This window comes from Amblyomma americanum, chromosome 5 (genome assembly GCF_052857255.1).
Source record: "Amblyomma americanum isolate KBUSLIRL-KWMA chromosome 5, ASM5285725v1, whole genome shotgun sequence".
NCBI lineage: Eukaryota > Metazoa > Arthropoda > Arachnida > Ixodida > Ixodidae > Amblyomma > Amblyomma americanum.
In genome coordinates this window covers 37,610,490-37,633,963 of record NC_135501.1, presented here as the reverse complement: position 1 = coordinate 37,633,963, position 23,474 = coordinate 37,610,490, and the positions used below count along the sequence as shown (strand labels likewise).

The window sequence follows — 23,474 nt, the reverse complement described above, 5'->3', positions numbered from 1 at the left end:
GACATGTCCCAGTTGTAAAGCAGCTAAGCAGAAAGATGAAAATCAGAGTGATAGAGTAACTCGGGAAGAGTTTGCTGGATTGCGGTCCCTATTGATCAGCATGAATGAAAAGCTCGATGGGCTGGTGCCCCTAAAAGAGACTGTTTCTAACATCGAAAAAAGTATTGAAGTAATGTCTGACAAGTATGATGAACTGCTGAAACGTCTTGCTGTACAAGAAAGCGACACAAAAAATGTGAAAGAAAGGGTAGATAAGCTTGAGCAAAAGGCTCGATGTAGCGAGACGAAGACTGAAAAGCTAGTCACTGAAATCAATGAACTTGAATGGAGAAGCCGTCAGTTAAACTTGGAATTTCATGGAATTCAGGTTACTCCGAACGAAGACTTGTTGATGAAAGTGAACAGCGTGGCAGGTTTGTTAGAAGTCCCAGAACTGAGCAAACTGGATGTTGATGCTATTCATCGCCTTCCGGCGAAAGCAGGCAAGGTCCCAGGAATAATCGTTCGATATGCCCGACAAGCCACCAGAGATAAATGGTTGGAAAATAGGCGGAAACTTAGAAACAATGAGAGCAGTACTTTTATACTAGAGAATATGACAACCCGATGCCGGCAACTGTTTCTAACAGCGAAAGAGTTGGCAAAGAAAAAGGGCTACAAATATGTATGGTTCAGAAATGGCAAGATTTATCTGCGTAAGGCAGACGGTGATTCTTCTGTCATTGTGCGCAGTGAACGTGACCTTCCGACATGATCTATCTGAACAGTCAATCTTGATCATATTGCTTCTTTTAATATTTTATGTGTGAATCAACACGTCACAACTTTCTCCTGCCACATGAATTGAATGCTGTTGTCTCGGGCTATCAAATAAGCGCTTTGAAATGCCTTAACTTAAATGTTCGTTCCCTTTGTAACAAAGAAGATTCTATCGAGCATTTTATTTCGAGTTTTTCATTTCAGTTTGATGTGATAATGCTCACTGAAACGTGGTGTAAAAATGATCATTGTCACTTCGGGTTTACACCTTATCAGTCATTCTCCTTAAATCGCCCAAATCGTCGTGGCGGAGGCGTAATGATGCTACTAAAGAAAGGGATGCAATGTGAACTGCTTTCTCGTTTCTCTGTTTCTTGCTGTGATTACGAGGTTTTGACTGCGAAAGTGAACAATTCTGTTTTCTCTGTATGTTATCGCCCGCCCGATGGAAATGTTGAAAACTTTTTTGCGTTCTACGAAGAGTTCTTATCGTTTATTTCTGAGGCTGGTTACTTTGTTCTATCTGCTGGCGACTTTAATATTGATTTGTTAGGAGATTCAGCAGCCAAAGCCACTATGAATATGCTCATTACTTCAAACGGGTGCTCAAACCAAATCAGTTTGCCTACTAGGATCACAGAACATAGCGAAACTTTGTTAGACCTAATTATTACTAACTCGGTCAGTGAAAATAACATTGCGGGTGTGATGACCTGCGACTTGAGTGACCACCTTCCCACCTTCATAATAATAGATAGACACAATCATCATAGTAAAAAACAATTTATAAATGTTTAAATAATAAATCCTACTCGCCTAGATGCCTTCAGGAATGACGTGCTAAATTCTGATTTCGAATATCTTCCTGCGATTAATTGCGCTGACAAGGCGTATAACATGTTCGTTGATCACATCGCTGAAATATATAAACGGCATTTTCCGCTTAAGCAACTGAAACTTGGTAGGAAAATACGCAAGCCTTGGATCACGCCAGAGCTCATTAAAAAGATCAATGAGAAGAATACTATGTACCATCAGTTTATAAAAACTAAAAATCCCCAAAAACTTAAGGAGTTTAAGATATACCGAAATCAGCTAAATAAAGAAATAAAGTTAAGCAGACAAAACTATTTTCATGCGGAACTTGACGCCTGCTCTCGTAAGCCTGATCTTTCGTGGAAAAAGTTGAACACTGTTTTAAATCGCAGTAACTCGTCCCCAAAAACAGATAAACTTAAAATCGGTGAAGTCGAGATATCCGGTTGCGCCCTGGCAAACTTATTTAATAACTATTTTGTGCAGTGTAGTGATTATTTTCCAGTGTCTGAATTTTCAAGATTCATGCCCCCTAGTAACCAATCTACTTTCTTTCTTGAGGCCGTTAGCGAAGAACAAGTTCGGTCTGTTTTTATGTCTCTTCAAAACAGCTCTAGTTGTGACGTTGAAGGTATGCAAATTCGACCGCTTAAACATATTATGGATCTTATCGCACCGACTCTTACCCATATATTTAATCTTTGTTTTTCAAGTGCCGTTTTCCCACAAAGAATGCAGGTGGCTAAGGTTACGGTATTGTTCAAGAAAGGTGATCGAAATGACATCAAGAATTATCGCCCTATCTCAGTGTTGCCAATATTTTCAAAGGGTTTAGAAAAGATTATTCATGAGCGCCTTTCAATTTTTTTTCAGAAATATGACCTTTTAACCCCAGCTCAATTTGGATTTAGAAAACATAGGTCCACGGAACTAGCCTTGATAGAACAAAAAGAGTTTATTTTATCACAGTTTTCAAGTAAGATGGTTGTACTGGGCCTGTACATTGATTTCACGAAAGCATTTGACTGCATTGTTCATTCCATTTTACTCAAAAAACTTGAATTGTATGGAGTGCGTGGGCATTGCTGGAATCTTATAAAATCTTACCTTGGCTATCGGCGGCAGTATGTTCAAATAGGTGAGCACTGTTCCGACCAAAAACCGATTGCAAGAGGAGTGCCTCAAGGCAGCATTCTTGGACCTTTTCTTTTTAATATCTACATAAATGATCTGGTAAATACATGCGCTGAAGCCAAATATATATTGTACGCCGACGATGCCAGCATATTTTTTTCCGCTACAGACTGTGCGCAAATCAGCTATATAGCAAACTCCGCCCTTGTAAAACTTCTGGAATGGTCTGTAGCAAATCAGTTAGAAGTTAACACCAACAAAACTAAGGCTGTGCTATTTAGACCGAAATCAAAGCAGGTAAATATGAACGTAGATCTTATCTATGGCACCAGAAAAATAGAAATAGTAAGTAGTATTAAAATTCTTGGGGTCACGTTTTCGCAAAGCATGCTGTGGGATATTCATGTAGATTCTGTTTGCACTAAATTGTCAAGTGTCGTTGGTATTTTATCCAGATGTAGGTCTATATTACCTTTCAGCGTAAAAAAGCTGATATATAATTCTCTTTTTTACTCTCACCTCTCTTACTGCTTTTTGGTATGGGGATCTACCACAGTAACAAACTTAACAAAGGTGTACGTCCTACAAAAAAAGATAATTAGGCTTATTTTTGATGTCCCCTACAATTCTCATACACATGCTCTGTTCATTAAAGCAGATATAATGCCTGTCTGGAAATTGTTTAGCTATAGACTAATTGTTGCCTTTAAGTACGAATTAAAAGAAAATCGAAATTTCTTTCGCAACCTAGCCAAGCTAGAAATAAAGCCTACATCCTACACTATACGTCAGTCTGAATACTGGAAGGTGGTCACTCCCCGCGCTAACTATTCTATGGGTACACTATCGTACATTTTGCCTAAGCTTCTTAATGATCTGAATAAATGTGGAATTGATTTAGGTTGCACTACAGTTCGTGAACTGCGCCACGTGATATGTGATGTTTTTGAACAATTCTAATATTGATTTCCTTGTGATACATTAAATCGAATCAATTTTGCGTTTCTGCATGTTTGTATTCCTGTGTGTTTCATGTATGCTCCTGTACTGCCTTGTAGAGGGGACCGTGGGCTCTAGTCAAGCTGTTCAGCAGCTTTTACCCACGGCCCCTCCATCGTTTTGATGGAAATAAAGCTGTTATTATTATTATTATTATTATTTTTGGTATTTGCTCTTGTACATGCTGTAGGGACCGTAGTTTTAAACCGCGTTAAGGGTAGGATCGCTAGCGGAAGTGTGCGTGCCGAAGGTTTTCGTGTAGGAATTCTGGCGGGCTATTACGTTACGTAGTCGGACGGGCGATGGGTCGGCAAACTAGGAATTCAAGGTGGACGGGAAGTTAGTGCAGTGCCAGGAGTGCTACCGTTGGTGCTATTTAGACAAGACCGAGTTCAGGAGCTTAGCCGAAGCAGATGGGGCTAGCTTGGCGTGCAATATATGTAAGCGTTTTGAGGAGGCCGTTCAAACGTTGGAAGGGGAATGGGCAGCTAGGATTAAGGAACTCAAAGGGGACCTGAAGGTGGAGCGAGAGGAACGGATTGGGCTTGAAACTCAGGTCGCCGAGTCGCTTAAGAGGGAGGGGGCTAATGCTGACTTGTTGGAGCGAATTGTGGGCGAGCTGAAAGAGGAGCAGGAAAACCGGGCCCAGCTAGAAGAGCAGGTAGAAGCGCTCAAGTCGCAGCCGGCAGGGACCCTCGTTCGGAGCAGTGTCAGGTGAGCGACGAGGCTCGTCGATCCTACAGTGCTGTAGCGCAGCAGGCTTTGACTGGGGAAGACACAGAGGTAAAAACGGCCACGGTGACGCGCCACACCAGCGTAAGGCGTTGGGAGAGACAGCTAGCGCGATCCGGAGGGCAACAGTCTCAGTCAGGAAGCGAACGGTTGGAGCGCAGAAGGGATCTGGTAGACGGTGTCGGTGACTCGAACGTAGCGAGGGTTTAGGGAGCCGTTTTGACCACAGTGAAGGCGGACAGGAGGGTACAGGTGGAGGCCCACTCAGGGAAGTGCATTGTAGATACAATGGCCCAAGCCCAGGAAGTGGTAGGGGACAACATGGATTTCAAACACCTTGTCTTTACCCATGCTCGTCTCAACGATGTGCTGAAGGGGAGGAGCCAGAATCTCGAGAAACACTTAGAAGTTTATCGTTAGTAAGAAGTGGGGATGCGTAGGCTTATAGTGGCCATATGAACAATCCCAGAGGTCCAGAGGCAGTTTAGCGAAACAGAAAGAAGGGTCGTTGATGCTAACTGTGTAATTAGGTTAATGAGTTGACGACTAGGATACGGGGTAATGGAAGTTAACAGGGGCGTGTACAAGGTCAGCTCCCACCCTTTTGCACAGGATGGCATTCACCACGGTGGTGCCACTGGCAAGAGGGTGGTTAGTAGAATAGGTCGCCAGGCAACATATTTTTTGGGAGGACCCAGAGCTCTGATGGGGCCAGTGCAGATAAGGGAAAACCAAGGTCAAAGAGACGATGGAATCCATAGGAGAAGAAATAGACACTAGCGCCAGGGCCAAGTTAATTAAGATATATGTTTCTTTAACATGCAAGGTGGCAGGAATAGAGTGAAATGGGAGGAATTAATTGTATATGGTTTAGTGAAACGCATCTTAGAGACATGGAGCAACCACCTTGTAACCCAGACTACGCATGAGAATATTGCGATAGAAGAGAGGGCAGCAGAAAGGGGGGTGCAATTGGGGCATTCATTCATAAAAGTAAGAATTTTCAAAGGGTTAAACTGGGATGCAGGGAACATTTATGGCTAAAAGGAAAAGTGGCAGGCGAGCAAACACTCTCTGGCTTTGTATATGTGTCGACAAGAGCTAATGCCAAAGAGGAAAACAGGAAAATGTTAGAATGTATTGCAAACTACATTGATGAGCTAGGAGGACAGGGTCTACTGTGATTGAATGTGTGCGTAGATGGTGTCTTCCGGAGTGGACTACTTTATACTGTGAGTAAATGTGAGTATGGGGTGTGGCCCTACAATGGCCTATGTTCTTGTGTGACTGAATATGTGCATAGATGGTGCCTTCTGGAGTGGACTGTGATGTGAACTGTGTGGATTGATTGTGTGCATAGATGGTGACTGCGGGAGAGAATGTATGCTATTATAAGAGACTGTGCGCTTAGCGGGGTAGATGCGGCATTGTTAATATCGAAGGGACGCTGCGGTGGAGCAATTGCCGGCAGACAAAGCAAGACTAACCCCACCTGTAGCATTCAACACCTCAACCTCAACCGACCGGGCGAGATAATTATATTAGGCGACATGAATGCCCACATAGAAGACCTGGATGGGTACACAGATTCGACGGGAAGCATGCTGCTGGATATGTGTGACAGGCATGATTTAGTTGTATGCAACAGCACCGAGAAGTGTGAAGGGCTCATAACATGAGAGGCAGGGAGCCTGCACTCGACGATAGATTATGCACAAATGTCACAGGGGTTGTAAAATAGATTAGGGGTAATGAGCATAGATGAACATGGTTCCAGAAGTCTAGGTAGTGACCACGAACTTGTCAAGTTGAGCTTCAGAAAGGAAACCAAATTGGGACCGAAGCTAGATGAACAATCAGAGGGGAATTTTTACTCAGAAAAGCAATTGGAAGCTGGAGCCAAACAAATTGAGAAAGTAATTTTTGAGGATAATGAAACAGAATGCACTTATACCAAATTAACTTGATTATTGAGCTGGACCTAGCTAAGGTGCGAGTCAAGTCAAAAGAGAAAAGACGCAAACCAAAGAGTTGGTGGGATGAGGAGGTCAAGAAGGCGATAGAGAAACGTCAGGAAGCATCCAGGGAACACAGGTATTCAAAGAGGGGGGAACAGAAGCTTAATTAGACAGAAAATCGGATACCTGCATAAAGTGTAGAAGGGAAGCATCCGATTTTATAAATGAGAAAATTAGAAGAAATAGTGCCCAGTGGATCTTAAAAGTAAATCAAAAGTATAGACAAGCAGCTCAAACATTCTGGAAACGTCTAAATACAATCAGTAATAAGATTAGGCTGGAGCAAAGGTTTATTGTTACAGATTTAGGGTATCCGAGTAGAAGGGGATGAAGCAATGATACACATAGGAACAAGGATTACAGAAAAAATTCAAAGAAAGAAATCTTGCACATAATTTATCAAAGGAGGCTATACCGGTTACTGCAATTGCTTCACTTGAGCAAAGAGAGTGGGAAAGGGCAGAGAAGGAGGTTCCTAGTGGCACGTCGACAGAACCACATGGTATTCCGATTATGCTAGTACAGAAACTAGGACCAAAATCCAAGCAAACAGTAATAGAGGTAGTGAACAAAATGACAGTGGATGGCAAAGCCCCCGATGATTGGCGATTAAGTAGAATGAACATGATATATAAGGAAAGGGGGACAAAGCTGACATATTCAACTACCGTCCCATAACAGTGACGTCTGTGGTTTACAGGGTGGTGATGCAGGGTGGTGATGCATTTCGGGATATCAGAGGAGCCTACGACAACGTTGTTCAAGAGGATTTGTAGCACATACTGGGCACATTGTATGTGGAAGATGGAGATATTAATCTTTTAGAAGATAAATTTAAATGTATTAGAATGCTTATAAAACGAGAAAAATGTATAAGGGCCTTAGAGGTACAGCGGGGGCTTAGGCAAGGATGTCCTCTGTCTCTTTTGTTGTTCATGTTGTAGCAGCAAGGGTTAGTGACCACGCTAGAGCGGAACGGATTAGGCTTCAACCTTCCGTTTTCTAAGCAAGGGGAATGGATTAATCAGTCATTACTGGGACTAATATACGCGGATGATATAGTGCTAATGGCTGACTACAAGAAAGATTTGCAGAAGTTGATGGACATTTGTGGTACAGAGAAAGATAGATTAGGTTTCAAGTTTGGTAAGGAAAAATCTGCAGTCATGATATCTGGTGGGGAGGGCGACGAGAATAAAATACAGGCGTTCACGCTAGGAGTAGTCGATGAGTACAAGTATCGGGGTGTGGATAAATAACGGTGTTGTGTATCTGATAGAGCATGAAAAATATGTAATAAATATTGCTAGCAGGAATGCAGCTGTCATGAAAAATAGGGCACTGTGGAATTACAATAGGTATGAATGTTGTAAAGTTCATCTCAACAACTGCTCGTGAAAAATTTTTGTCATCTGCGCGGAAAAAGATCGTGAAGGCTGATACGTTTTGATTTGATACAACCGATGTTGTCTACATAAATGAACACTTATGCATTGAGAATAAGATCCCGCTGAGTAAGGCTTGAAAGCTCAAAAAGGTAAAAAGAATGTAAGAACGGGTGGATGTCACAGGAAAAGATCTGATGCGCAAAAGTGAGACGTCTACAATCTTGCACGTTACCTGTAAGGCGCACCTGGCGAATGTAGCTTAACCATTTCTGCTATCAGTACACGGACCGTCAAAGTAGAATGTTGCGTGATAAGCTTGTGCGATGGACACTTGCCACTATCATATCCCTTCTTTGTTACGTTTTGCTGTATAAGAAATTTGACACTTCGACATTATAAGCAGCGAATCACTTGTCTGTTGTCTTATTCCTTGTCTCTGTGTATACATAAGAGCTTTGCTGTTATTGTGCTTACGTGTATGATCTCTGTGCTAAGAGAACCTATAGTGCATTCTTCCCCGGTATAATTTTACCTTTTACTGGCTTTTGTGATGCACCCTATTATATATATTGTCACGACCTGAGGAGCCGTGCATGTAGACGTCGGGGGGGAACAGAAGGCTAGGCGCTTTAATCAGACAGCCAGGGTCCAAAGCACAGAGCCAGAGCGCCTCGGGAGCCAACCAACACTTCGTCGTCGCCTTTGACTAAGCGTGGAGGCCGCGCGGCGCGTTCGGCACAAGGCATTATTCCCCCCCCCCCCCCCCCCCCCCCAGCGAAAGCAAACACCGTCTCGGTGTGGAATGGGTTATGTACAGGGAGAGAAGAAGGGGGAAAACAAACAAAAAATAGGGGTGAAGTGAATTATACATCCGGCGCTAGTTGAGAGGTGAGGAGAGTCAAGTTCACACGTGGGGTAAGGAGGTAAAGGGGCCACACACAGCGTGCACACAGCGCTCAGTCACGCGAATAGTAAGGTTTTAGGCGCACTACATGGACGTCTTCAGGCCGTTGACGCTGACGGCCGGCGACCACAGTTCCATCGGGGACAACTTCGTAGTTAAGGCTGTTCAGGCGGCGCAGGACTTTGTACGGGCCAAAATACCGATTGATAAGCTTTTCGCGCAACCCCTTGCGGCGCAAGGGTGTCCACGCCCATACCTTGTCACCCGGCTCGTAGTGCACGTCCCTGTGCCGAAGGTTATAGTGTCGAGTTTCGACGGATTGCTGGTCCTTGATGTTCAAGCGGGCCAGCTGACGGGCTTGCTCTGCGTTTTCCACGAAGTTGCCTGCTTCAGGGGTTACCTCTTCATCGCCGTACGGGAGCATCGCGTACAACATCATGCGGACCTCCCTGCCATAGACGAGACGGAACGGGGTAAACTGGGTGGTTTCCTGCGTCGCTGTAATATATGCGAAGGTGACGTACGGCAGATCTCATCCCACGTTTTATGTTCAACATCAACATACATCGAGATCATGTCCGCTAATGTTTTGTTGAGCCGCTCCGTTAGACCATTGGTTTGGGGATAGTACGCTGTTGTGGGTCGATGAGCTGTGTGGCTAAGCGTTAAGACGTCACGTATGATCCGGGCTTGAAACGCCTTGCCTCGGTCAGTAATGATGATCGATGGGGCGTCGTGTCTAAGCACGATTTCGTGTATAAAGAAGAGGGCAACTTCGGCGGCAGCACCTCGCGCAAGGGCCTTCGTTTCAGCGTAACGGGTCAAGTAGTCGGTGGCGACTACGATCCACTTGTGGCCGGACGACGAAAGAGGAAATGGCCCCAAAAGGTCCATGCCGACATTGTCAAATGGTTTTTATGGCGGCTCGATGCACTGAAACAGCCCGGGAGGCTTGAGCGTCGGTTTCTTCCGCCGCTGACATTGCCGGCATGTCCGGACATAACGCTTGACGCTTGACGTGAGCTGGGGCCAGTAATAGTTCTGCCGGATTCGGGACAAGGTGCGGGTAACACCAAGGTGGCCGGAAGTTGGTTCATCATGGCAGGCCAGGAGAACTTCATCCCGTAAATCAGACGGTATGACGAGCAGGTAAGTTGTCGGACTGGAAGTAGAGTTCTTTTTATAAAGCATTCCGCTCCGGAGACAAAACGATGATATCCCACGAGCTAGATACCGTGGTATCTCAGGGTGCCCACCTTCGAGATGCTCTATGAGCAGACGCAGCTCGGCGTCGGCACGCTGTCTGGAGACGAGCTCAGACGTGCTGACGGCTCCAAGGAAGCTGTCGTCGTCGATGGTGTCTTGTGGAGGAGGTTCGACGAGAGCGCGTGACAGGCTATCAGCGTCGGTGTGGTTCCGGCCGGACTTATTGGTGACGGTGAAATCGAATTCCTGCAGGCGTAATGCCCAACGGGCGAGGCGGATGCAAGGGTCCTTAAAATTTTTTAGCCAGCACAGCAAATGGTGGTCGGTGACGACACAAAACGGTCTGCCATACAGATATGGGCGGAACTTAGCTGCTGCCCAGACTACGGCTAAGCATTCCTTTTCGGTGGTAGAGTAGTTCAACTCAGCGCGCGACAGTGCCCGGCTGGCGTAGGCAATTACTTTGTCGACACCGTCTTGCGGCTGGACGAGAACGGCGCCAAGACCGACGTTGCTCGCATCCGTATGTACCGCCGTGTCGGCATCTTCGTCGAAATGTGCTAGGATTGGCGGCGATTGGAGTCGGCATCGTAATTCGTTGAAGGCAGTCTGCTGTTCGTTGCCCCAGGAAAATGATGTATCATCCCGGGTTAGGAGCGTCAGAGGGCTGGCAAGCTGGGCGAAGTTTCTAATGAAGCGACGATAATAGGAGCACGGGCCCAAGAAACGTCGGACTGCTTTTTTGTGAACGGGGACCGGAAAGGCAGCAACGGCAGCAAGCTTCTCTGGGTCAGCTCGGATTCCATCAGCACTAATGACGTGCCCGAGAAACTTCAATTCGGTGAATCCAAAGTGACATTTTTGTGGTTTGAGGGAGAGGTTGGCGGAACGAACGGCTTCGAATACAGTTCTGAGACGGTGCAGATGTTCCGTGAACGTTGCGGAAAAAATAATGACATCGTCAAGATAAACAAGACATGTCTGCCACTTCAGACCTGTGAGGACGGTGTCCATCATTCTTTAGAAAGTGGCAGGAGCGCTGCAGAGCCCGAAGGGGAGGACGCGAAATTCGTAGAGCCAGTCCGGTGTGATGAAGGCGGTTTTCTCACGGTCCCTCTCATCGACTTCTATCTGCCATTAACCGCTCCTGAGATCTACCGAAGAGAAGTACTTGGCTTGGCGAAGACGGTCGAGGGAGTCATCGATACGGGGCAGCGAATACACGTCTTTCCTTGTCACAATGTTAAGTTTCCTATAGTCGAAGCAGAATCGAAGTGTTCCGTCTTTCTTCTTCACCAGGACGACAGGAGACGACCACGGGCTGCTTGACGGTTGGATGACGCCGTCCGTGAGCATCTCTTTGACCTGTGTTTGTATAGCATCTCGCTCCCGAGGGGACACACGATAGGGCTTCTGATGGATGGGTCGAGCTCCTTCAGGCGTGATGATGCGGTGTTTAACCATCGACGTTTGTCGCACCTTAGACGACGACGTGAAACACGCACGAAACTCCCGCAAGAGGTCCTGGAGTTGCCCCTTTTCAGCGGATGAAAGGCCGGGATTTATGTTGACGTCGTCGAGCGCTTCTGCGTCACCTCCAGTGGTGTCCTCCTCGCAAGCAAAACATTCGGCCACTTCCTGGACATGGTCGACGTAAGCGATGGCTGTGCCACGGAATAGACGTCGATGCTCATTGCAAAAGTTGGTAATAAGGACCTCTGTCCAACCGTCATGCAGGCAGCTAAGGCCTCGTGCCACCGCAATCCCCTTGGTGAGTACGATAGAGACATTAGGCTCGACAACCCGGTGTCCCCGATGTGGTTCATCACAGGAAACTCTAGCGAGAATGCTGGCACGTGGAGGCACCGTGACGTTATCCTCGGCGACCGCAGGGCGGACTGAGAACCCTGGTGCGCCGGCTCTGCTGTGGCCAATTTGGTGGAAAACGTCACCAAGCGATTCGGGAGGTCTATTATAGCACCGTGCTCACGAAGAAAGTCGATGCCAAGAATGACATCGCGAGAACATTCTCGCAGAACAAGAAAAGTGGCGACGAAGGTGCAGCCGCGAACCGTAACGCGGGCTGCACACATACCGAGTGGTGCGACAACATGTCCCCCCGCCGTACGTATGTCGCGCCCTTCCCACGGTGTCGTCACTTTCTTCAGGGTCGTCGCAAGCCGTCCGCTAAGGATGGAGTAATCTGCGCCCGTATCAACCAACGCGCTGACCTCCTCAGTGTCGACGAGAACAGGGATGTCCAAGGAGATCCGGCCTTCAGCGCGGCCTGTCGATGGTTGTGGGGAGGGACTCAGTCGGTGCGGCGGCGGAAGCTGGTCGACGACTGGGGTTGCGACGTCGGGGCGATTCGGGTGGAGAGTCGGGGAAAACTGTGCGGCGATGCGGCGTTCTACGTCGGGGCGAGTCGGTCGGTGCGGCGGTGGAAGCTTTGCGTCGGATCGGCGTTCGGCGGCCTCGCCTCCAAAGGTCGCCGGAGCTAGTTTTTCTGATGTCGGATCGAGGAACCATGTTGTTCTGAGGCATAACGGGACCCAGAAGGCGAAGACCGGCGTGGAGAAGGCGAGCGCGACTCGCGGCGCGGAGACGGGCGGCGGAGAGGAGGCAGGGAACTACGCTGGCGGTTGACATACTCGGCGATGTCCTGAGGATGCTCTCCGGGTCGTGGACTGGGACTGTCAAGAGCAAATCCGCGCAGACCCATTTCGCGACACGGGCACCACCGGTAGAGATGGCCGGCTTCACCACAGTGGTAGCACAGCGGGCGTTGATCCGGAGTGCGCCAGAGATCAGTCTTCCGCGGTGTCTGGCGCCGATCAGCCCAGTAAGGGAGCGGTTGAGCAGCGTGCACCGCGTCCACTGGAGGGGAGTAAGGGGAAAGCTCAGGAAATGGGGCTGGGCGGCGCACGACGTCCGCGTACGTGACTGGCTGAACAGGGGCCGGGTGCGGCGCCGGCACGACCGCAGCGGTTTGTGCCCTGAGCGCCTGCTGAACTTCCTCGCGGATGACGCTAGTGACGGAATCGATGCGAGGGGCAAATGTTCCATGAAGGTGCTGCAGCTCCTCGCGGACCACGGAACGAATGAGTTCGCGAAGGGAGCTCGGGTTCATCCCGGGATCGTGGTCGAACCGGTCCAACGTGGACAGCAACGGCACTGGACGCAGTTGCCGGGCGTACTGATTGGCCCTCTGCTGCAGCAATTTCTACGTGTGGGCAGCGTCGGCCAGAAACTCCGCGACGGAGTTGGGCGGGTTCCGTACGAGACCGAAAAAGAGCTGTTCTTTTATGCCGCGCATCAGGTGCCGCAGCTTTTTTTCTTCACTCATGGCTGGATCGGCGCGATGGCAAAGACGCGTCACATCCTCTACGTACATTGCAACACTCTCGTCTGGAAGTTGAATTCGAGACGTCAGGGCGCGCTCCGCGCTCTCCCGGCGGTCACTGTTGGCGTACGTAGTCAGGAGCAGACGTCGGAAGTCCGGCCACGCAGACAAGGTAGCCTCACGGTTCTCGAACCACGTGCAGGCAGAGTCTTCGAGGCTGAAATACACGTTACGCAGCTTGGTCGTGTCGTCCCAGCCGTTGAAGGTCGCAACCCGTTCATAGTGTGCCAACCAGTCCCCGGCATCCTCGAACTGGCCACCGTGAAAGGGCTTAGGTGTTCGTCGGGTCTGAAGGGTCAGATAGGTGGGGCTGGTCGAAGGTACAGTCATCGTCACTGCGGGCAGTGGCGTCGCCATGAGGGGAGTGAAAGTCGAGGGTTCGCCTTCGCGAGCGGCACGAGGGTTCGCCGTCACGACCTCGGGGGATAGGCCTCGGATCCTCCGGCTGGCACGATGGACAGGGGTGGTCACAAGAGGCGGGCGCGTCGAGTCTTCCGCAGGAGAAGGGATCATCGGTCGCACCTCCACCAGTGTCACGATCTGAGGAGCCGTGCAGGTAGACGTCGGGGGGAACAGAAGGCTATGCGCTTTAATCAGACAGCCAGGGTGCAAAGCACAGAGCCAGAGCGCCTCGGGAGCCAACCAACACTTCGTCGTCGTCTTTGACTATGCGTGGAGGCCGCGCGACGCGTTCGGCACGTGGCAATATTGTTCGTACATATGTGTAATAGAAAAAATAATTATGCGCCATTCGATGAATACGCCCACTTCAGCTTTCATTCACATTTCACCATCGCTTTGCCGCGTAGTGATTTTTTTTTTGCTCATTCGTGTGGTTAATATCAAAAGTTGAACGTACTAAATCTCAGAGATAATGGCGTTACTGATCGCTTCAAGCCATTATCTACTGACACCTTATGAGCTGAGCGCCAGCTTTTAAGGCAAAAAGCAGGAGCTTCTCTTTTCATTTCAATGCTCGATCAGCCTGTAACAAAAGCGATGATATAGGTGCCTTTCTTGCCACATATAGCTGTAGGTTTGACGTCATCATAATCTCCGAGACTGGTATGGAAGCCGTTGTGACGTCCTTAGTCTAACCGTATACTCCCCATTTTTCCTTAACCGAGGCTCTAGGAGAGGAGGCGGAGGGGGGAGGGGGTGCGTTACTGTAAAAAACTTCTCTAAAATGCGAATTACATGGCAATTTCTTTATTGTGACCGATGTCTACGAAGTACTTACCTTCCGGTGTAATTGCTTGCTCTTTACCGTTATATGCCACCCACGCAGCGGCAGCTATTGCAAATTTGTCACTTTTATCGACGAGTACTTCACCTGTGTATATGACCACAAGTATGGACTTATTGTAGGTGGTGACCTGACCATAAACTTGATTGTAACGTTTACTTTCCGCCAAGAATTGTACGCTATTTTTAAGGCCAACGCATTTGTCAATGTCATAAATCAGGCAACACGAATTATGACCGAAACATCCACGTTTATAGACACCTTTATTACTAATGCATGTTACGAATCTCCAATATCGGGTTTACGGGCAGCTGATCTTAGCAGCTCCCAATTTACTTAATTATAATTACCTTAGTCTCTTATACCAATCCCGCAAAAATTTTGCATTCTATTCGTTTTCAAGACATAAGCCAGACAACGTTGGAAACATTTTATGGTAATTTATCACAGTTAAACTGGAGCAGCGATGTATGAAGCAACTCATGCTGACGAAGCTTACGGTATTTTTATTTCCACTACAAACAACTGTATTTTGAGTGCTTTCTATATAAACACACGCAAGCCTCAAAGGCGGGTAAGCCTTGGATAACTAAGGAATGCCTAGAGGCGATACAATTTAAAGGAACACCCTTTAAACGCTTTCTAAAAACGAGAATTATCGACGATCTTAAAAAATTCAAGTGTGCAAGAAATAGAGCTAATAGCATCATGCGTCAAGCGAAAAGAACTTACATGAGTAGCGTATTTCCCCAGGAAGTGATCATACGCTCTGATATTCTGTGAAATCGACTCCATAACTTGCTGAACTTAAAACAGAAGACTGTAACCGATGAATTAATCGTAGATGGCACTCACCTGTCCGGTTCTCAAATAGCAGACACTTTTATTAATTACTTTGTGTCCATTGCAGTGGCACCCACTCCAACCAATCTCTAAGCAATTTGAAACAAATAGTAAGCGAAAGCGCATTTTTGGCCCCTGTTACAACCAGTTAGGTCCCGTCGGTCTTACTGTCAATGAAAAATAGTAAAAGTAAGGTCATTGACAACCTCCAAATATTACTGGCAAATTACACATCTTGCATGTTTGCATCAATATTAGAACATATTGTAAACTTGCCAATTCGTCAGGAACATTCCCATAATGGCTAAGGTTTCTAAGATTACAGTAATTTTTAAAGGAGGTTACATAAATCATTTTTCTAATTATCGACTTATATCCATCTTTCCAGTTTATTCTAAATGTTTTTTCAGCACTTTTACAGGTTCATATTAGTAGCTTTATCAACCAACAAAAATTACTTCTGATTCACTGTTTGGTTCTGTCAAAGAAAAGTCAACTGAAACAGCGTTATTAACCATGAAGGAATTTACTTTACAGTCCATTGAAAAAGAAAAGATCTTACTTTTCAGCTGTTCCTGGACTTCTTAAAAGCTTTCGGTTCTATTATTCACAAAATTTTATTCCTAAAATTTCACCACTATGGTTTTCGCGGCAATTTCCGTCAGCTTATAAACGTTTTTAGAACACCACTGGCAACTGATTAAAGTTAACAATTGTTCATCACACTTAAAAATCATTGATTATGGCGTACCACGAAGCAGTACTCTTCGACCCACACTGTTTAACATCTGCATTAACGACATCGTGAGCATCAGCAATAGTGTTAAATATTTCGCGTGTGCAGATGACGTGAGCATATTTTTCAAAACTAACACAGTACGCTAATTGACATTAAAAGCAAATGACACATGGCGCAGATTGGTCGCATGGAGTACACAATCTTAGCTCAAGTTTAACGAACAAAAACTAAAGCAGTACTTTTCTGACCAAATAACAAACCGTTAGAATCTTTACCTAACCTTACGATTGAGTCACAAAGTATTGGAATAGCTCCTTAGGTAAAGCGCATGGAAGTGATAATGCAGAGTAACGTTTCGTGAGATCTACATATCGACAATCTTATTAACAAACTCACCACAAGCGCAGGCATGTTATGCCACGTTCGTTTCCTAATACTACTTAGTGTTAGGCTTTTTGTTTATAATGCATTATTTCTATTTTCATGCGGTTACCTGGTGTAGGGCACGACAAATCAAATCTAATACAATGAAAGTTTATTTTCCTTCTCAAGGAGAAGGAGGCGGTAACGGGTTAAAACCACTTAATTGCGGCTTGATGTAGCCCGGCCCCCTCTGTGTACAGTTTGGCAGCAGTTCGTACTGTGTAAAGTTCGGAAGTGCGTTCAAACACTGAGAGAATATAGTGAATTATATTAAAGTCGCTCCTATTATTTTTATTGCCCCATTTAAGGCTCATACTCAGCGGCTTTTCACACCACTGAAAATAACAACATTCAGTGACCCTTAAAATGTACTGTTAAAGAAACGCTATGTAGGAAAACGAAAAAATTACGACACATTATTTAATGACCTAGCTAACTTACAGCCCAAGGCTAATCATTGCTCAAAACGTAACAATACCATCTGTACGTCACATCCCTTAACACGAACTACGGCTGTAAAATGCTTGGGTATATTATTCTAAACCTGCATAACTCGCACTGGGAGTCTTTAGCGCTTCATTATAAAGCGTAGCATGCTGTGCATGTTCTCCAAAAAACATTTGTACTTTTTTGTACTCATTTTGTTTTTCATCTCCTGTGTTGATGCATTCTTTTCAAGTTTTGTTCACCGTTATGAAGTTTTTCCCGTCCTAACCTGTTATGTCTTACAACAGTATCTGTAGCTATGTCCAATAGTCCTTTTGTTGTTGACATTCTGCGCATGCGCTGTTTGTGCCACTTTATCAGTATGTGGGGGTACACCCATTAGTAGATCAGTCATAGGCTTTTTTGGGTACACTCCCAACATCCACAATGTTGAAATTAAGGTAATTGTATTTGCATATCTTAAACCTTCTCGTTTTGATTCTCATCATATTTTAAGAAATAGTTAGACGCCTTATGCGTATTTTGGATCGTTCTTTCTTGCAGTCATTTTGTTTTCAGTTTTTTCTCCCTCCTTTCTGTTAAATTGAAGTGAAAATTTGTCTCACCTTGTTACCGTTGGTTCAGCGTCTCCCACAAGCTATGTCGGTCTGTTTTGGTTTGATAAAAAAATAGAGGAATATTAGCATATAGCTTAAGGACAGTAAAAAAAAACAGAAAAATAGTGAGCCATCGAGCAGTCTCGATGTCTCTACGCCGCTCACCTTCTGACGCCAGGTGCAAAGTTTCGCGCAACCTCCGCCATTCTGTTCCGATTAAAAAATAAAATGTCAGTATATTACCGCATAATACCACTAGACTCTAGTAAACGAGCTGAAAAATCGTTGCACCATTGCAAACCCGGCTATCTCTACCGTCTAGTCAGCGCTCATATTCCCATGAGCGCGCGATTACACGAGTGTAGCTCAGTTCTACTCAATAAAGGCCTGCGCCTGTTCGTCGCCAAGTGCAACTGGAAAACAGTAAACCTGCACCCTGCCTTGTGTAGATGCCTTTGTCTGAGGAACAGCGAGAACTGAGGCAAATAGGAACGCCCCTATAAAAAAAGTAAATTTCTTCGTTAAACGCAGCCTATCGTGAACAGCTGTTCCCTTCCGAGACTGTGGAGCATTGTTTTATTTTTTTGCATATTAATTTCTTACACTGTTCAAGCTTGCCTGTCTTGTTCCACTATCGTACTGTGCAGTTCGTTCTCCGAGTTACCAAGTCAATGTAATCTTCAAATCGGAAATTGCTAAGCTATTTAACGTTCACATTTAACCCCAACTCTTCCCAATCCAGTCCTCTGAATACCCACTGTAAACACGCAGTGAGTAGTATTTGAGTGATACCGTCTCTCTGGATGCAGGCCTATAATGGCGGTCCACCCGATACCGAATGTTTGCAATGCGTTTGCATATGCCTCTTCCACATCCAAACTCCGCAGTGCCTCCAAGCTTGTATACCTATATTAGCATCCTGATGGAAAAAATTGTGCACCGATATATGACATGTTTTTGTGAGAAGTATTCTTGTTTGAGTACTACACAGCATGGTTTCCGTCGTAATATTGGTGCGGTTGAGCTTCTCGAAGATTGCTGTGATTTTATCAATGGTAACTTGGATATTATTCAATGTGTTTTGGATTATTTTTGGATTTATCGAAAGCATTCGATACCGTGGAGCACTCCGTTTTGTTACGTAAGTTGGAAAGTATTGGATTCCGTGGTCCATACCAACAATTTTTTGCAAGTTACCTTTCGCACCGTAAACAAGTAGTGAAAATTAAAGAATCATTTAGTACTTTTTCTCATATTCAGTACGGCGTTACACAAGGTTCTCTTTTGGGACCCTTTTTGTTTAATGTTTATGTAAATGATATGGTTAATCTAACATTAAATGCAAAATTATTTCAGTATGCTGATGATACAGCTTTAGTGATATCCCCTGAATCAAGCCCACTCGCACTGAAATTACTTCAGTACGATATCAATAAAATAGTAGACTGGTTATCTGGAAATCAAATATACATAAACATAAACAAAACTGTGTAAATGTGTTTCAGAAATCCGCACAAGAATGTTGATCTTACCCAGTCGGTTATTCTGCATGGTAGCAACTGTGCCAAATGCGAATGTTCGCCACTACCCTACTCGAGCAGTGTTAAATATCTTGGCCTATATCTTGATTCCAACATGTGTTGGTCTTCCCAAATTGACTATTTATTAAAACGACTCCGTGCTCTTTCTGTGCAGCTTTATCGTATCAAATACACTACACCTATAAACTTGCGTCAGACTGTGTATAGATCTTTAGGAGAATCTATCCTTAGATACGGTGTTTCAGTGTATGGTCCTTGTGCACCTTGTAAGATTAAGAAGGTAGATAGTTTCCTGTGCAGAATCTCCACTTATTTATTGTATGGCACTGCTTACGAGAAGTCCGACCATAACACCAGAATGGTTAAGGCAGGAGTTATTCCTTTGCATGACTAGTACTTGCAGGTGGTAGTTCTGAGAAACTACTTTTCAGCACAGTTTAAACAGCCAGATAAAAAATGAGAGTCGCTTAGGCACATAGCGCGTTATAAAGTTCCAAGGGTTTACACACATTATGGTAAAAAGACACGACAGTTCTATATACCCTACCACTTTAACAAACTACCTGCAAAGGTGTTTGATTGTGATTCATTGACGGCTGTGAAATCTGGACTGCAAGCGTGGTTTGAAAGTTTTAAAGAAAGGAAATACTGAGTTGCTTTCTAATTTCTATCTTGTTTGTGTTCTATTTATTAACTCCAGATTTTCTTTGCGTTACATAATTATCAATCGCTAAATTTGTTGACTGAACTATATGTAATATTTCGGCTTTGTGTTATTGCTAATTTTTTTTCTTCTTCTTCTTTTTGTATTGTAAATTGTGCAATTTCAGCGTTTTGTATTGACCGCATGCTGTTGTGACTGCCGTGGCCCGCCCACAAGCGCTTGCGCTTCTGCGGGCACACGCTATGTACTGTATATACATATTTTGCAATAAATTCCTGTATTCCTGTATAAATTTCTGAATCTTGACATTGCACTGCGGTCCTTTCTGGACTTCACCCTATCTGCAGTGCAATGTATTTCGCACCACCCCCGCAATGCAGCAGCTGCACTTAGCAGCAAAATACCCCATGCATGTACAACACTCCGGGCATATCGTCCAGCCTGTCTCAGACCTACCTCCGGATGACATCCTAGTCGAGATCAAGAAGATATGGGCATGGGAAGGGCATGTAATGCGAAGGCTCGATAACCGACGCTCGTTAAGGGTAACAGACTGGATTCCAAGAGAAGGCCATTGTAGCCGGGGGCGGCAGAATGTCATATGGATGGATGAGATTAGCAATTCTGCGAGGTTGCGACGCCGCAGCTAGTCGAAGACATGTGTTATTTCACAGATATGAACGGGGTTTGTCTCAAGCAGGGGATGCAGTTAGGCAGATTATAATAGTGATATCTCAGACCTGGGAGGGGAGGGGGGGCATAGAGGGTGACCCCAGCTTGGTCTTTTTTAAAGTGATGTCGCAAGTAAACATTCCTCCAGGGCCCCTGAATGTGTGTGTTCCTCTCGCCACAACAGAGAACGACCGAAATATGCACGACCGAACGGTACTGAGCGTCAAAGAAATATACCGCCTCCTTGAGGTCCGGCTGCGCGGAATGTATTGTGATGACCCCCATAATGCGCAGGTCCACACGGGACGGAGAGGCAAAGAGACACCGTATGGCTCAGTTTAAACAAACAGGTATATTCAATAATTACACATGATTAAGATTATACATCAGAGGCTGGGGCGTCCGAGCTTACGTGCCGACGACTTCATGGGGGCGATGGAGTGGCTCCGGAGTTGGGCTCGAGCGGTTGCTGGCAGAAGCTGCACGCCGTCGGGCTTCGGCGCTGAAGGCCCTCTTGGCGAACGATGTCGTCCTGAGCGTGTATGCAGTAGAATTTCAATAGTCGTCCGTTTCTTCGAGGATGGTTCACAAACCCTTCCTCTAGTGTCGTTCGGCTTGGAAGATGAACAGGAGGCGAGCTTGTAGATGATGACAGCAGAGCATAATTTTACAACATACATATACAGAGAGTTAAACTGGAAAAAGCAGAACTGAATTTACAAAAGAACAAACTTTGCACTACTTTACTCATCGACCGGGCAGGTTAGTGCCTAAGTAGCATCACATTACATGCTAAGCATGGAGCCCCAGCTCAGACTGGACTGCATCCGTTTACATGTGCTTTTAAGCACTTGATTAACAGAGGACTAAGGGCGGTCATTTCCAGTGGCCCACCCAAAGCATCAATTCTCCAATCCAAAATAACATGCGAGATGGGGACCACTCCTTGGGTTGGGCTTAGCCTCGAACCCAGAGTCTGTTAACAATACAAACTAAATAAACAACAAAAACGCCACCACTCTCTCTCAAGTGAGAGTATACACAGGCTCTCTCTTCGGAGCTAATTCACTAGCGCCTGTCTTTCCACATTCTTGGCGAGTACTGCCTGTCCGCCATGATAGGTGTCCGTCACGGCCCTTCTGGGAATGCGCTTTTGTTCACGAGGCACGGCGGGAAGCTGTGGGTGCCTTCCCGGCGATAGCCCACGTCGAAAGGGGAAGGAGGGAAAGAATGTTGTCTTCGCGGTAGCGCATAGCGTCGGCTGTGGTACGGCGCGCTCTGGCCCGCTGACAGCTCCCTTGTCCTGGAATGTGCCCGGAAATTGGGGAGGATAAAGCCTGTTTCCCCGCGGCGGCGGCGGCGGGTCCGGTTGTTCTGGTCGTCACTCAAAGAGCATGGCTGGGTAATTGATGATGCCGCTGTCACGGCGGCGGGTCCCTTCGTCTACGCCGCGCCGTCGAACGTGGATCCTCGTAGCACACACAAAGAAATACCTGGGTTTCCGTCTACGCCGCGCCGTCGAACAATGTACCTCGTAGCACACAAGGAATGTCACAGTATTTTGGAAATCAAGAAACCTTTTGCAAGCGAACTACCAGGACTGAAATTGCATTGTATATTTCGGTCACAAGGTGTAATTCAACTATGCCGGACATTAAGAGCCAGGAACTTCCCGTCTTCAATCCACTGCCGAAGTTTTTCATTTCTTACACCGATGATTCCTTTTTCGCAGTAAAAACACCTGAAATATAAACCTTGGACTCATGCCAAACACCCCCAACTGATCACACTGGTTACAGTTGAATGTGAAGAGCACCGCTGGTTACTTTTTTCGTCGTCCTACGCATGAGGCACGAAATAGGCTTGCGGTTAGGGGTATGGAAATAATTGAAAGTTTCGAAGGGAATCGATTATCATCCTATTCAATTATTTTAACGAATCAAATAGCGCACATTCAAAATTATAATGGAATATGTCTTCAACTTTTCGAATACTTTTTAATTATTGGCTTGAAGTTCGAATTAGACCCCAAGTATTTTTCTTCCACGCCTTTTCGAGAACAGGACTGTCAGCAACTACGCGAACCACCCTGCCGCGATCGGTTTGCGCGAGATAAAGGGTTCAGCGCTGAGACGCGCTTCATTCGTGTGGCGGCTTTCATGGCGCTTATAAAGCTGTAAGACTGTACGACCCGGCAGAGCTAAGGCAAGATTATCAAAATCTGCCTTGGTATTTGACCTAGGAGGCAGTGGCTTCTATATACCTCTCCTTCCTGTCTCATGTACTGAGACATGGTATTTTATTTTCGTCATCAATAGTAGAAGGTAATTTTCCTATATTTATCCCTTTGGGGTCATAGATTTAATATGCTGACTACGTGTTGCGACCTCTTAGTGAAAATTAGTGCTCCGTCTTGTAAGAACTATACCTTTAACTACTTATGTTAGAGCACTCGTCGCGAGAACACGAATGACAACGCGATCATATTGTCAGCCAAACGTTCAGCTGGTTTATTTCTCGAACTCTGAGCTGGCTCCAGTGCCTGCACTTCTTCCTGGACGGCGAGCGTTCCGCGGTCAGGCGCAATCAGAGAGGCCCCACCTACATAAACGGACTGTGGTATCCAGTTATCACGCTCAGAATTTCGAGTAACTAAAGGTAGTGGCGGCGATGGAGTCGCGATTGGAGAATACGGCTTAATACTAATACTGTGCATGGAGGTGGGGTCGATATATGAAGCCTTGAGTCTGTCGATAGACACGACTGTTGGCTTTTCGCGGACACTTACTGTGAAGTCTTTAGACCGGTGGTCTAAAATTTGATACGGCACCGTACATCGCTGCTGCAAACAGCGCTCTGCGGTCCGGAGGAAGGCATAATTTATCGTGCATAGTATATGTCGATGAAGATAAAGGGTGCTTCTGCGGACATAAGGCGAGGCTTG

The 23,474-nt window shown here is 46.0% G+C and overlaps 1 protein-coding gene across 1 annotated transcript in view; it reads right to left on the bottom strand.

The window, feature by feature from the left end:
- The window catches only part of LOC144134635 (uncharacterized), a 79,808-nt gene that overhangs the window by 19,635 nt on the left and 36,699 nt on the right, over positions 1-23,474 (bottom strand). The window contains exons 7-8 of the mRNA XM_077667506.1: positions 17,819-17,860; positions 17,663-17,704 (exon numbers count right to left, since the gene is read on the bottom strand). Coding sequence (XP_077523632.1) covers positions 17,695-17,704; positions 17,819-17,860 — 52 coding nt within the window. The 3' untranslated portion in view covers positions 17,663-17,694. The remainder of the gene's footprint in view (positions 1-17,662; positions 17,705-17,818; positions 17,861-23,474) is intronic.